This window comes from Chrysemys picta, chromosome 1 (assembly GCF_011386835.1).
Source record: "Chrysemys picta bellii isolate R12L10 chromosome 1, ASM1138683v2, whole genome shotgun sequence".
Taxonomy (NCBI): Eukaryota; Metazoa; Chordata; order Testudines; family Emydidae; genus Chrysemys; species Chrysemys picta.
In genome coordinates, this window is record NC_088791.1 from 8,148,579 (window position 1) to 8,164,382 (window position 15,804).

The following is a 15,804-nucleotide window of genomic DNA, read 5'->3' on the forward strand; positions in this document are numbered from 1 at the left end:
GTGTGTGTGTGGGGGGGGGGGGGGGGTGTAAGGTGACATGGGGGGGCCCACTGGAGAACAAACAATGGAGACTTGTGTAAAATGCTGCCTGATAGCATGCATTTTCCAGCTTCTCCCAACCCTAATTCTGTGTTGCTATCCCCACAGCTGCCAGTCTCATCGTACAACAGCAAAGTACTTGCACACAAGGAGAAATCTATGACCAGCAGAGTTAAGGACAACAAGGAGTTTTTTTAAATATTAGGAATAAAAAGAATCCTGAAAATGGTATTAGCCCATTACTAGATAGAAATGGTAGAATTAGCAATAATAATGCCGAGAAGGCAGATGTGTTCAATATTTCTGTTTTTGCATTTGGGGGAAAAAATATTGTCTCATGGTGATAATACCTTTTCCTTTCCACTAGTATCTGTAGAGGATGTAAAAGGAACAGCTACTAAAGTTAGACAAATCCGCAGGTCCAACTAACCCATCCAAGAGTTTTAAAAGAGCTGGCTGAGAAACTTGCTGGCTGATGAGTGTTGATTTTTTCAATAAGTCTGGGAATACTGGAGAAGTTCTAGATGACTGAAAGAAAGCTAATGTGCCAATTTTCAAATGGGATGAGCTAGGTAATGTTATCAGGCTGACAGGTCTCTAAATCCTCTAAGATAATGAAATGGTTGATATAGGATTCAAGTACCATGCGCTAGTTCTCTTTTTAATGTTCATGCAAATCAACATGGGTTTATGGAAAATAAAACCTCTGAGACTAATTTGATTTTTTTTTTCCAAATGAGACTGCAACTTTGATAAAGGTAATCGTGTTCTAATATACTTAGACTTCTGTAAGGATTTGGCTTGGTACCACATGACATTCTGATTTAAAAAAAAAAATCCTATAAAATTAACATGGCCATAACTGGATTAAAAATTGGCTAACTGACAGGTCTTAAAATGTAACTCTAAAGGGGGAGTTGTCAGTGGGTGTGTTTCCAGTAGGTCCTCTAGGGCTTTGTTCTTGGCCCTCTGCTCATTAACATTTTTATGAATAATCTGGAAGAAACACACAATCTTCCCTGATTAAAGTTTGCAGGTGCCTCACAATGGAGGGAGTGGTAAATAACCAAGAGGACAAGTCACTGATCCAGAACAATCGGGATCGAGTCGTCAACGGGTGTACAAGCAAAGGATATGCATTTTCATAGGGCTACACAAAAATGTATACAGCTGTGAACAAAGAATGCATGGTAAGTCATGCATACTGCCTAGTCTGGCCCTCTAGCCCCTCCTCCACCACCCAGCCACACCAGGCTTCTGTGATAAATGATTATTAAAACCAAAAGTCACATATATATTAGGTTCTTCCAGTTCCAGCCTCCAAAATGTATTTCAGATCTTACCCAAAAACCATGCTGGTAGCCAATCCTTTAGCAACTAAAGTTTTATTAATATTAAAAAAAAAAAGCACCAAGTGATTATACACTACAGTTGATTTTAGAGTTTGTAATTCAGGCTATGACGATCGAGTTCTGGATCACGTGTGCCTTGCTGAGTCATGAGGCATTCAGGGCCTATGTGCTGCCTGAAGGGACCTCAGGAGGGGTCCCTGGAAGAGCTGATTGTCCTTAATGGGCCAGCCTTGATGTAAATCTGTCTTGAGGGTGATACCTAGGAACACAACAGGTGTGAGATAGAAACAACTAGCAAAGTTTCATAACCTCATCTACAATGGTGATGCATGCGTGTAAACAGGATAACCCTTGTGGAAGCAGAGAAAGAACTGACAGGAAGGGGATGCAATGCATGACAGTTCGTTAGCAAGAGTTAGGCTAACTGTAACCCTAATAACGCGAGATTTGTAGAAGCGAGGAATGTGTGAGGCGAGTGGGAAAGAACTGTGTGAGAAGTTGTTGCGACCTTGTGTAGATAATATGGAATGTAGACTAAGAGTCTACATTAGTGAGCAAAATGATATCAGAATGACCTATGTATAAACAAAATGCAACTGTTGCTCATTATTGTCTGTAACTGCAAGCATTTATACCTTTTGTAATTGTTTACCTGTTGAGAGACCTGCTTAGCTCTCTCCCTCTGCACAATTGTGAGAGTTAATAAAGCATCTGACTTGCTATACCTAAACAAATAGTGAGAACTCTGTTTTTCTCCGACAATTTGGGGGCTCGTCCAGGATGGCAACGCCCGCAGAGGCACCGGCAGCTGCTATGGATCGTTCCCCTTCGAACCCCATGGCGCCACAATAGCAGTAGGAGACCTTTTGAAATCTCTATTGGGGTGTCGGAGGAGGACTGTCCGTGGGGCCGTCTGTCCCTGTTGGGCTCACGCCATCCAAACTTATTGACTGTGCAGCAAGGTCAAATGCTGAGCGGCTTAGGGGAATTGTTGTCGCCCCCTGTATGCATATGCGAGGTGCATAGGTATGCAGTGGTGTTGAGGGGTTGTTACCGCCTCAGGAGGGGTTTTTACCGCCTCGAGTGATGCATCGGGGTACTTGGGAATAGTACCTGGAATAAGGCCTTGGGGGGGGGGGGGGTGTACACCAGTGTGAATTGAGAGTTACCGGAAGACGCCCAGAGTACTCTGCGAAGTCTTTTGGCTCGTGACCAGAACTACTCTAACGCAAGCCCGGTAACTAGAGGATCTTTTAGGAGATCCGACCCACGGTGGGCTAACTCGGCCTGGCATCGTCCGGCGAGGAGGCTACCTGGGTCTAGAAGTGTGTGAACCCATCTTCCCACCCCTTTTCCTCTCTGTGTGAGCCACTGACAGTCTGATCATCTCACTGAATGCAACAGAGTAAGCGGCACCGTCTCTCTGAGACTAGCCGACGCTCTTTGCTGAAGGGAGGTGTAGGAGGGTCGTGGCCATCCGCGTTAGTGAGGCACAGTGAGAGGTGGAGGGGTTTGCTTGAGATCATAAAGGGAATGTGTCAGAATCGGGAATTGGACTGAGATGTCCTTAACCCCAGGACTAGCCATCCTCTATACTACCCAGCATATTTGATAAACACTTTCCTCCTTGCATTCTCCAGCCAGTACCAGGCCACTTATTTTTGTCTTTCTCCACTAGATGATGCTAGTGAAGTGGGAAAAACTTCTTACATGCTTGGCCAGTAGCTTCACACTGACAGTACTCCTAAGAGCTCAGGGTGAGGAACTGAGGGAAATTTTATTAGTGGGTTTGGCTGGTGCTCTGGGCCGGCTTCTCTACTGTGTTCTGTGTAGGTTCTTATACCGCGCTCCTCCTCGGCGTGCATCAAGCAACATGACTAACAGCTCTCATGTGCTTCTTCTCTCAGCAGGGGGAGAAATGTGTGCAGAGCAGTTTATTTCACTTGTATAAACACAGGTGGTTGTTTGTCAGAGAAGGCAAGTCCAAGAAACGCGCCTGGCAGTGGAGTAGAAGGTGGTGAGGTTTGAGATTGTCCCTAGTTCATGGGCAAGTTCATTCCATGGTCTTGGACGGGTCCCTGGGAAAGTTCTGCCTCCTGCACAGAGGAGCTTTCCAGATGCTGCAGACAGATCCTATTGCACACCCTTCATCTGGTGACAGATGTATTACTGTAATGCCTGGAGGAGCTAACTTGAGATCAGGACCTCGTTGGGCTAGGTGCTGTGCGAACAAACAACACTGACCCTGCTCTGAAGAACTTGTAATCTAAACACACAAAGGGTGGAGGGGAAACTGAGGCCAGGAGAGGTAAAGTGACTTGCCCAAGGCCATGTGGCACAGTCAGGATTAGAACCGAGGTTTCCTGATTCCTAGGCCTGCCCTATCTATTAGGCTTTCTGCCACTGTCAGTTGAATGGAGCACAGGCCGTGCAAAGCCTATTGTGGATGGTCACTGGTTCAAATCCAGCCCAAACCAGCAGTGACTGAAATTCATTTCCGGTGACCTACCTGGGTTAGAAACGGTGGGGCTCAGTCTGATTCATAGACAGGCATCCACAGGACAGAGCTCGTTTGTCTCCCCAACAGCCATTGGTCCAATAAAAAAAATATTACCCCCCTTGTCTCAGGGATCAGCCCCATAACTGGCCTATTAGCCCCTTTGCCCAAGGCGGGGCCTGGGGAATGAGTTGCCTTCACCTCTATGGGCGGCCCCTGAACTGCGGTGTGGGGTACGTAGCCCCTGCTTCTGCCTTAAGCAGCCTCTGAGATGCCAGCGTCCTATGGAAGGCCGAGGAAATGCTCGGGTGTGACGTGTTCCAAGGGGTTGGCGTGGCGAGGGCTGGACAGGGCGGAAGTTTGTGCTGGGATTAGAGAGAGGATTTTAGGGTTGCTGAATTGGCACCTTTTCAGCAGCGCTAAGATGACAAAGATAGAAGACAGGCCTGTCGGCTTCCTAACGCCATCATCTTAGTCCAGAGATGGGGCTCTCATATTGACTTTCTGAGCTATGATAGGGTGTTTGTATGGCTGCAGTACCTGAGCATCTGCCAATCTCACATGTATTTATCCTCACAGTGTCGAGGGAGGAAGGGTATGACTGTTATACCCATTGCACAGGGCAGAACTGAGGCCCAGAGAGTGTAAGTATCACACAGGATGTCTGTGGCAGACCAGGGAATTGAACTTGGTTCTGCCAAGTCCTAGACTAGCCCCCAACCACTGGGCCACTCTTTGCCCAGGTCTGGGATAGAGAAAGACTGTAGACTTTTAGCCCTCACAGGGAGGAGTGGCTGTTTATTTGACTCCCTTACCCCTATTGCGGAGAGAAACTGAGGCATCCTCTTAGAACACGCTTGTTAAGTATCAGAGGGGTAGCCGTGTTAGTCTGAATCTGTAAAAAGCAACAGAGGGTCCTGTGGTACCTTAAAGACTAACAGAGTTATTTGGGCATAAGCTTTCGTGGGTAAAAAACCTCACTTGCATCTGAAGAAGTGGGTTTTTACCCAGGAAAGCTTATGCCCAAATAACTCTGTTAGTCTTTAAGGTGCCATCGGACTCCTTATTGTTTTCATCCTTATAGTGCAGTTCTACTCCTGAAAGTGACCCTGCGGGGCTCTGTTTTTACTATGTTTCGCTGATTCCAGCTCCAGTTTGCTCAGCTTAAATGACCCCCCCGTGCATCCACGCTGGGATCTGAGGGTCAAGCTGGGTTCTTTCTTTCTCATGCATTAGCCCCGGGACTAAAGAATCTTCAGAACATAGTAGGGCCTCACGGACTCCAACGTTTTCCCCATCTCTTGAAATGATGCCCTCACTGGACCTTTTGCATCCCTGTTAGCCTTAATTTTGCAGTGAGTTACTATGTAATTATCATGACTTCCCAGGCCGTTAGCACTTAATGGCCATGCTTTGCATTGGGAGCACTGTGGGCCATTTTGTGCCTTTGATTTCATCGATTCATGAACAGTGATTTCAATAAAGACTTCCGCTTAAAGTTGGATGGCCCTGTATTCTTGCCACGCTTGCCAAATAGCGTTATTACAAAACAGCCTCTGTGCAGTGAATTGGCCTCACTGTTGTCATCGGCTCACTGCTTTGCTCATGAAATCATCCTGCTCGAAGGAAAAGGAAAGTCTCCCAGGGGATAGTCAGAATAAGAAATAACCCCGGTCCCAGGTGTATGGGGGAGAAGAGAAAAGCATTGGTCTAGTTTCCAAGCACCACCCTGGCTTGCAGAATAAAACCTCAACCACGGTGACCTAAGAATATAAGAACGGCCATACTGGGTCAGACCATGGTTCATCTAGCCCATTATCCTGTCTTCTGACAGTGGCTGGTGCCAGATGTTTCAGAGGGAATGAACAGACCGGGTAATTTCTAGTGATCCATCCACTGTTGTCCAGTCCCAACTTCAGGCAGTCAGAGTTTAGGGACACCCAGAGCATGGGGTTGTATCGTGACCATCTTGCCTGATAGCCATTGATGGACCTGTCCTCCATGCATTTACCTCATTCCCCTTTGAACCCACTTATAGTTTGGGCCTTCACAACACCTCCTGGCAACAAGTTCCACAGGTCGACTGTGCGTTGTGTCCCCGTATGTTTGTTTTAAACCTGTCGTCTATGAATTTCCTGGGGCAACCCCTGGTTTTTGTCAAGTATCAGAGGGGGTAGCCGTGTTAGTCTGTATCTACAAAAACAACCCGCAGTCCGGTGGCACCTTAAAGGCTAACAGATTTATTTGGGCATAAGCTTTCGTGGGTAAAAACCCTCACTTCTGAAGTAGTGTTTTTTTACCAATGAAAGCTTATGCCCAAATAAATCTTAATCTTTAAGGTGCCACTGGACGCCTCATTGTTTTCCTGGTTGCTGTGTTATCCGACGTGGTAAATAACACTTCCCTATTCCCTTGCTCCGCAGCATGCATGCTTTGATGGACCTCTATCATATCCCCCCTTAGGCCTCCCAATCACAGACATGGTATCCACTGCTCATTATCACCCAAGAGATCCCCACGCCTCAGAGAGCAGACACCTCTGATCCTCTCCCGCCTAGTTTTTACTAAGTGATTTCAATTTCAAGCTGCTGTGACTTCTGATGCCTATTCGTTTGAACGTTCTTCCTCTTCCCTCCCACTATCCTATCCGTGCCGATGTGGAATGATCCATTTGCATTCCTGCTGCTCCTCATGAATCAAATAAATTGGTTGCTTTGGCCTGCAGCCAAAGGTCCTAGACAGCTGACGGACAGACGGAGACTCAGTTTGCCAGGCCTGGCCCACTGCTGGCTAGAGAGAAGAATGACTAAGTGGCCGCTTTTGTATCCCAAGGCCCTTGAAAGGAGGAGAGATTCTTCAGACTGCAAGGGCACGGAGGACCTGGTCCAACGCCCAGTGAAGTCAATGGGCATCTTTCCTTTGATTTCAGTGGGCACTGATCAGGCCCTAAGGGAATGGCGCTAGACAGTCCCAGGATGGGTTTGCTTAGATCGGTGCAATAATTCAATGGCCACACCTGCAGTAATGGACCACTAGAGGGCCTCACTGCAGATGTGAAGGTTCCTGTATGTATTTCATTCCGGAAGCTGTAGGGCAGAGTGAAGGGGAAATCTGGCCCTGTATGGACCATTATGTGATGGGTAATTGGGCACATTAATTAGGTTGAGCGGGGTGTTGTTTTAGCAGGGTAACCGCTGTGCCATGTTTGAGCTGTTGCCATTTGGCTAAACAGGCTTTGTTGAGTGTTTCAGAAACCCACAGATCTTCCTTCAAGGTCGCTCTTTATTGAGGTTTTATTGCACTTTTTTGAATCAGCTGATTAACGAAAATATTGTCCTCACCGTTTTATCAGCAAATCGGGGGTCAGCTTTGCATTTAGCATCCACCTGATTGACTGGCAGCCATTTGATTTCGTTAGAGTAAATGCACAGAAATGACCTCACTGCATCCACAAGTGACCCCTGAAACGTAGTGTTTTCCTGACAGGTCACACATCTGAACTTCTTTGAATTGGCTGTGAGCAGGAAATCCCATGCTAGCAAATGGCATGCAAAAGACCACACTCTTTATTGGGTAAGAGCCTACTACTGTTACCTGCTAATGGAGCTACTCCTTTAACTCAAATGTTAGGGACCTGTGCATTTGGGGCCAAATTCAATGCTCATTGAAGTCAACGAGAATCTTTCCATTTAATTCAATGGGCTTTCGGTTGGTCCCCCTTGGTGATGAAGGTCCCAAGTTCAGTTGTTGCTGACAACCCACGGTAGGTGTCACTGCACAACCATCAAACTCCTGTTGCACTTGAGATTCTGCCCCCATTTGGCTCCGGCAAAAGGGGATGTTTAGGGTTTGTCAGATTTTATGCAGGCAAAGCCCCCGTTGGACTAGAGCCTGTAGGCGTTTGCTTTGCCATGTTCCTCTGAAGACTCAGTAGATCTTTGGATCTCCTCCAAGGAGCCCCTGCAAGTGGCTATCCTTTAGCTCATGTAGTCGGCTTGAGTTTTAGGAACCGAACAGCTGAGGGGGTCTAGGCCCAGCTGCCCAGGTGTGTCATCTAGATGCTAGTTGTGTCTGTTGACTGCAGAACAGGAATCTGTCATGTAAGTTGCCGCGGGTGCATAGATTACCCAACAGGCTCCTCTAACTCACAGCACGTCGCAGTGGTGGTGGAGTCTGAGGGCTGGGGATTGTACCACGGCTTGCGGGTGCCCGGAGTTCACATGCTTTGAACTCCGGGCACCCGCAAGCCGTGATACAATCCCCAGCCCTCCTTTTAGTGTCTGTTCTGCTACTGGGTGCAATTAATTCATCTTTGATTATTAGCAGGTAAATATGCCCAATGGCCTGTGATGGGATGTTAGATGGGGTGGGATCTGAGTTACTACAGAGAATTCTTTCCTGGGTGTCTGGCTGGTGAGACTTGCCCACATGCTCAGAGTTTAGCTGATTGCCATATTTGGGGTCGGGAAGGAATTTTCCTCCAGGGCAGATTGGCAGAGGCCCTGGGGGTTTTTCGACTTCCTCTGCAGCGTGGGGCACGGGTCACTTGCTGGAGGATTCTCTGCACCTTGAGGTCTTTAAACCACAATTTGAGGACTTCAATAACTCAGACATAGGTTGGGGGTTTGTTACAGGAGTGGGTGGGTGAGATTCTGTAGCCTGCATTGTGCAGGAGCTCAGACTAGATGATCAGAATGGTCCCTTCTGACCTTAAAGTCTATGAGTCTATAAGACCTGCCCTTTGCTGTTTGATTGAAAGGGAGGAAGGGGGAAGAAAGCCCCGTGTAGAGACAGGACAGATTTGGGTGGGGGCGTTGGAAGGGGGAGTTTGAAAAGTAGCCAGGTAAGCGCAAAACAGGCTTTGCCCCCTGCTCCCTGCTGCTGTATATTTTGGTGTGAACGTGGCACTAGCCTGGCAGCGTTCTGTTTACCCACCTGAATACAGTCTGGGTCTTTGCCCACATCTTGTGGCCGGTCCACACCAGAGGCTTAGGAGTGTACCACTGCTCTTAGCTCAGGCAGGAGAGTTGTGTGTGTTGGATCCAGAAGGCTCAGTCCCTGCAGACTGATCCGTCCAGGGGGTGTTAGCCACAGGGCCAGCTTTCCCCACGCTGCTTTGTGCGTGTGAGACATTGCAGACTGAGCTGGGTCGCTTTAAGTGCTGGCTTACCAAAGCTGCTGCTCCCAGAGGATGACCGAAGGCCCCCCTCCCTCCTTTTGTTGACACCACTGTAAGCCCTGCTTCTAGCCAGAAGAGCAGGGCCAGGAGAGGGATTGGGTCTGGGTGTGTAGGTGGTGATTGTAATGTGGACATCCATCTGCTGAGAACCCCCCAAACTCACGTCACGTAGGCCTCTGAACGGCTGCTGGATGGCAGCAGCTTGTGGGCGTCATTACCCACCCAGAGAGGAAAAGCTGTACCGCACATGTTCTGGAGGGTGATGCATCTTATCAGGGAAGGCCATTTGGAAGGTGGCTTGTCATACGACCAGTGTCCCCTTCTGCGACTGCTTCATACTTTTTGGGTGCGTCTACACGGCAATGTAAGCCCGAGGTTAGTGGGACTTGAGTCAGTTGACTCATGTTAGGGAACCCTAGGCTTGAGCATCTACAGTGCATTTTAATCCCATGTTTTCTAACCCATGCTCAGACCTACAGCTCTGGTGTCCACACTGCAGTGCACAGACCCAGGTCAGAGTAGCCATATCCCAGAATCCTCGGCGCCCACCCCAAAATGTGGCCACTCTAGCCTTAGGAGCATGGTGCACTATGGGAAAAGTTAACTGCCCGCCCTGCCTGTCACCAGGAAGCAGCTCGCCTTGCAAAAGGCTTGATGGGTTTGTTCTCCACTGCAAACCCAGGAGGCTGTCTGCTAGCGCGCTTGCAGATCGGGGATCAGAAGACAATGGGTTGACGCTGACCTGAGCTGCTGCCATTGACAACGCGGGGAGGGATTGCAGATGGTTGGGATAGAGAGGACTAAGGAAGGTGTCCCAGGGAATTGTGGGATACTTCTGGCTGCCTCCCAGGACCCGAGACAAGCGGGGCTGCATCTACACTGCAAAGCAAATAAGGCTCTGACCCTGGGTCCCAGTTGAACTCGAGCTAAGACCCTCCAGCCCTGCAGGGTCCTGGGATCCAGGATCTGAGCCCTGGGTTAGCGCAGTTGCAGTGTAGACGCAAGAGGGGTTAGGCTTGAGCAGCCTGGGCTTACTTGCAGTGTAGACATACCCTGTGTGGTGACCTGAGGCAACACAGGCTGTGTTTGGAGAGCCAGGGATGGTTACAGGGTCTTGTCTGGGTCCCAGAGCCTCCGTAACAAATCGCCTTTATAACCTTCACAGTATCTTCTACAGCTTGAGGAACAAGGCCCCGTCGAGCTTTATTTGCCCAGCTAGGCCTGAGTGAGAGGAGAGGAAAGGAAAGAATTGGAAACTTGAGAGACTGTTGCTTTAATCGGGGCCCGTGTTATGGGAAGCCAAACATCCCTTCCCCTGGTGTGAAAGTCCCGTCTGCCTCCTCCTAGCAGCGGGAAGCAGTCAGGGTTCTGAGGAGAGGAAAAGTTCAGAGCGAGAAAGAGAGAGAGAGCGAGAGATCTGAATGTTATGCAGCTTTAAGGATCAAAAATAGACAGCACTTATATACAGTTCCATTTGGGCAGCCCCAGGAGAGGTGGGCTGAAGACCCCAACGGCTACCGCCCTCCCTGGCCCACCCAGCCCTACCTCACCCACAAGTTCGCTCCTCACCCCACCCCATCCCATCCCACCCCACCGCCCTCTTCACTTCCGCCGCCCGATCTGAGCCATCAAGTGGGCGTTGGCGGCGGCCTTTGCCCTCAAGTTCTTGGCCTTGGCGATGTCGAAGAGGATGTTCATGATGTTGGTGGGCACGTCGAGGGAGAGGGTGAATTTGGTGCGCCGGTCGGTCTTGGCCCGGTTCTGGTACATCTTCCCCTTGAGTTGCGCCTGGGAGAGGTATTTGTAACGGGCATCCCCTGCGAACGTCCTTTTCTCCTTTTCCTTCTCCTCCTCTTCCTCCTGCAGTGAGGGTGCCTCCTTCCCAGGCGGGGAGTCGAAACTCCTCTTGTCCACGAGGGAGTTCTCCTCCGGGCGGCTCTTCTCGGCCTCCGAGAGGGCGGCGTTGATGCAGCTGAAGAGGGACTCGGCTTTGTACAGCTTGAGGGACAGGCCCGTCCGCGCGGCGCACACCATCAGGAGCAGCAGCATGAGTCTGGTAGGCGACATGGTTCCCCCCTGAGGCTCAGGAGAGGGAGAGAAGGTAGGGAAGGTAGAAACGTAGGTGAGGGTCATTTAGGGTTACCATATTTAAAAAATAAAAAAAGAGGACACTCCACAGGCCCTGGCCCCGCCCCTTTCCCACCCCCGGCCCTGCCCCAACTCTGCCCCTTCCCCGCCCCAACCCCACCCATTCCCCGCCCCTTCCCCAAAGTCCCCACCCTAACTCCCCCTCCTCCCTCCCAGCCATGCGAAAAGGGCTGCCCGAGCGCTACCCGGCTTCACGGTTTGCCGGGCAGCCCCCAGACCCTGTGGCCCCGGCCGGCACTTCCCCAGCGCAGCTGGAGCCCGGGAGGGGAAGCACCCAGCCGGGGGTGCAGGGTCTGGAGGCTGCCCGGTAAACCGTGAAGCCGGTAGCGCTCGGGCTTCGGGCAGCCCCCATGCCTCTGGACCCTGCGCCCCCGGCCGGGCACTTCCCCTCCCGGGCTCCGACTGCTGTGCTCCTCCCCTGACTCTTCGGCTCTGTTTAAGAGCCGAGCTGCCCGAGCGCTACCGGCTTCGGGCAGCCCCCTTGCCTCCGGACCCTGCGCCCCCGGAGCCCGGGAGGGGAAGTGCCCGGCCAGCAGTATTTTTCCCGGACATGTTCGGCTTTTTGGCAATTCCCCCCCAGACGGGGTTTGATTACCAAAAAGCCGTCCATGTCCGGGAAAAACCTGTAAACGGTGTATCCTCAGGGCACATAGGCGCTGACTCCATGGGTGCTCCGGGGCTGGAGCAGCCATGGAAAAAAATAGTGGGTGCTTAGCATCCACCGGCAGGTCCCACCGATCAGCTTCCCCCCACCCAGCGCCTTCTGCCTGCTGGTGGCCCTGCCGATCAGCTACACTCCCCCCCTTCCAGCGCCTCCTGCCCACCACAGATCAGCTGTTCAGTGGCAGGCAGGAGGCGCCGGGGGGAGGGGGCAGAGAGAGGGCAGGGCACGCTTGGGGGAGGGGTGGAATGGGGCAGGAAGGGGCAGGGTGGGGGTGGAGTGGGTGGAGCCTGGGGGAAGGGATAGAGTGGGGGCGGGGCCTCGGGTGGAGCAGGGGTCAAGCCCCCCCCAGGGAAATGAGAAAGTCCATGCCTGTGATGGCAGACTAGTCCAGCGGTAAGGGGAGGGGATTGGGATTTCCAGATCCTGGAGGAGGTGTCTAGTGGTTAGAGCCGGGGATGGGGAGTCAGGACTCCTGGGTCCTATTCCCATAACTAGGAGGAAGTATGGTCTAGTGCAGAGGCGATGCATGGGGTGGGCGCACGCAGGGGAATGTGCCGCCCTCCTCCTCCCCCCCCCGATTTGTGCCAAGGTTTGCCGACCCTTTATAAATCCCGTTTAACCCCTCCTTGTGTGGTAGCTCCTGCAGCTGGCAAGCCACAAGCTACAGCCATGGAATAGGCAGCACCAAACAGCTGGGAGCTGCAGGGAGGGGCCACTGAAGGTAAGAGGAGGGTGTGAGCCTCGGGGGGGGGGTGACTTAAGTTGTTGGGGGGGGGTGAACCTTTAAATTGTGCCCCCCCCATCAGCAGGTACCAGTCATCTCTTGTCTAGTGATTAGAGCAGGGGACTGGGAGTCAGGCCTCCTGTGTGCCACACCCATGGGCTCCCCCTGTACTTTTGGGCGGGTCACTAAGACCTACATTTGGAAAAGTGGCCTCTAAGTGTACGTGCTGAACCGGAGACCCGATGCTTTGCAGCCCTACAGACTATTCATACATAAGAATTGCTTTGCTTCACCGTCGCTGAAATGCAGCTGCCTCTGGGGTGGGCCACAACAGCTGTTATAACAGTTCCAGCAATATTACTTGGGACACGGCCACGGGATTGTCAGAATAGCCTGGTCACCTCCCAGCCTTCTTCCACGTGGCCCCCTGCGCGCGATATGACTTCCCTGACATAAAGGCTCCCCCCGCCTCCCACCCCCACCCTGACCAACTCAAACCTGGTTCAAAATGTCGATTTTTCGAAAAAGCACTTCCGGGCAATCTGCATCCCAATTGGACACTTCCCGTGGTGCTAGCTAACTCCAGTGGTAACATATGTTCCTATATCAATAGGAAACCCCATGCGGCGTTGGCAACCCATCAATGGCAGCCCTGAGAGTCCATCTGCCTATAAACCCCAGTATTGCCAACCCTGACTAGTCAAAAATCAGGAGTCAGGGCCCCTCGAAATCATGAGCTGACTAACGGAGTCACCTTGGCTTTACCACAAAATGTGGGGCACGGGTCACTTGCAATGGATTCTCTGCACCTTGAAGTCTTTAAGCCACGATTTGGGGACTTCAGTAGCTCAGACATAGGTTAGGGGTTTGTTACAGGAGCGGGTGGGTGAGATTCTGTGGCCTGCGTTGTGCAGGAGGTCAGACTAGACGATCATAATGGTCCCTTCTGACCTTAAAGTCTACGTCCGATAAGGAATGCGCCATGTCTAGGGCAGGCAGGGGCTGTATAACCGGGTCACCACAGAGGTTTGCTGTAGTACCAACAGAGCATCCCCAATACACCTCAGTCCTGCCTGGCCACACAGCCGTCTCCTCCCTCCATCATTCCAGAGGCAAGCCCGTTGGTGGATGGATTTTCCATTGCAAGCGAAGATGAAAAGCTAAAATTTGGGGGGAAGCGAAATTCTGAAGAAATGTTCATGTGGGGCCAGTGGAAACGTTTATTTATCGCTCTCCGACTCTCCAGACCATGCAGGTCCTTGGCCACTCTCAGCTTTTCCCCCACTTCCTCCAGCCACGGGCCTATTTCCCCCCATTAGTGCATTTGCATTGGTACCATTTCACCTATTCAAACCTAACGTAAACTTCAAAACGAAGGTCGTTTCAGGATGACCAAGCAAAACTTTCTGTGCCAAAAGGGGACATGTTGACTTAAACTCCCCCCCCCATTTTTTGCTAAATGTTACGTCATTGACATGGATGTGATTTCACGACAAATGCTGGTTTTGTCCAAACACCGTTTTCTGATGGTATGTCGTGATCAGCTCCCTTCCTGAGCTGCTGTTCCTCTAGAAGGGATGGCTGACAATAACGCTGGATATGTCTATACTCAGAGGCACCCACTCTGTGGGTGCTCCGGGGCTGGAGCACCCATCGGAAGCCCCCCCTATCATCTCCGCTGATCAGCGCCTCCCCCTCCCTCCCCATGCCTCCCGCCCGCCATGATCAGCTGTTTTGCGGCATGCAGGAGGCTCTGGGGGGGAGGGGCAGGAGTGAGGATGCGGTGCACTCGGGGCAGGGGGTGGAATGGGGCAGGAAGAGGCACAGCTGAGGTGGGGTGGGGAGAGGTGGGGTGGGAGTGGGGATTTGGGGGAAGGGGCGTGGTCTGGGACAGAGCCAGGGGTCGAGCACTCCCCCCGCTCATTGGAAAGTCAACGCCTGTGTCTACACTGTACAGTAGCCCAGGTCTCTGGGACGTATGGCCAGAGTGGGTACGTCTACACTGTAATGAGAAACCCGCGGCACTGAGTCGCAGAGCCGGGCTCTGAAACCCACCTCGAAGCCCAAACCCACTAACCCAGGCCAGCCACAGCTGTGCTGTGGGTGTGTTACTGCAGTGTAGACATACCCCTTGTTTCCAAGTTCATGCTTGAGCATCCACACTGCATTGTAAACCGGGCCCATAGTGTATTATACAGACCTTCTGATCCAGGGCTGTGGTTTGAGCTGTGTCCACACTGCTCGGCCCTGAGTCACTTGGGCTCTGGCCCACGCCCTTAGCAGGTTCCTAGGGCCAGGGTCCTGCGTGCTTTGCTGACCTGCGTCAGACTGAGTTGTGTGTGGGAGGAAGGGGGCTGGGGCCCAAACCGGAGTCAGAGCCCAGGCTTAGTGGGCTGTGTAGACGTATCCTCTGTGATATGAGCAAACATTCCCTCTGGCCTGGAGTGAGACTTCCCGACTCATGCTCCTGTGACCCAGTCAGCGCTGGGGAGCCCAGATATTCACAGACCTTAGGGCCAGGAGGGACCGTCTCATCTGAACTCCAGTATAACCCAGGCCACAGAACCTCACCCAGTTCCCCCTGCCCAGAGCCCAGCGCTCCAGTGTCTGGGGAGAGGAGGGCTGGAAGGTGGCTGCAGGTCTGCCCCAGCAAGCCAGTCTAACTTAGTGGGATGCTGAGTAACACCTGGCTTTTCGCGGCTCTGCTGCGCATTGTCTTTCTGATTTGAAAGGGTTTCTCCTCCTCGGGGCGGCTCTTCCTGAGAGGCACCGGGCATCCCAACTCCCTTTGAAGTCAAGGGGAGTTCTGAGTGCTCGACCCCTCTCAAGATTAGGCCCTGCGTCTCTTGAGCCAGTGAATGAGCCATTCACGGCAGGCAGGAACCCTGCTGCAGCTGGACCGAGTGGAGAGACAGGGAGGTCCCAGCCAGCCTGGCACTCCTTTTGACGGTTCACAAACTTTGTTTGCTTGGGACACCCCAGGGCGGCCCCCCTCCCATCCATGGATTCTAACTGTTTTCCTGGCTAGCACGACAAACGCTGGCATGGGACTCCGGAGACCTGGTTTCTAGTCCTGACTCTGCCACCAGGCTGACCTTGGGAATATTACTGCCCCGTTCTGTGCCTCAGTTTCCCCATCTATAAAATGGGTGTAATGGTATTGCCCTCCTTTGGAAAGCGCTTTCAGATCTACTGATGAAA

The 15,804-nt window shown here is 51.8% G+C and overlaps 1 protein-coding gene across 1 annotated transcript; it reads right to left on the bottom strand.

Annotated features, from left to right (window-relative positions):
- Positions 1-10,669: 10,669 nt before the first annotated feature.
- UCN3 (urocortin 3) lies at positions 10,670-11,137 on the bottom strand. The gene has a single exon (XM_008175681.3). It carries the CDS (start codon positions 11,132-11,134, stop codon positions 10,670-10,672), a length of 465 nt encoding a protein of 154 aa, XP_008173903.3. The 5' UTR covers positions 11,135-11,137.
- Positions 11,138-15,804: the final 4,667 nt, after the last annotated feature.

What these genes read in the sequence shown, in the direction of transcription:
- UCN3 (XM_008175681.3), bottom strand. Translation starts at nt 11,134, where the DNA reads ATGTCGCCTACCAGACTCATGCTGCTGCTCCTGATGGTGTGCGCCGCG.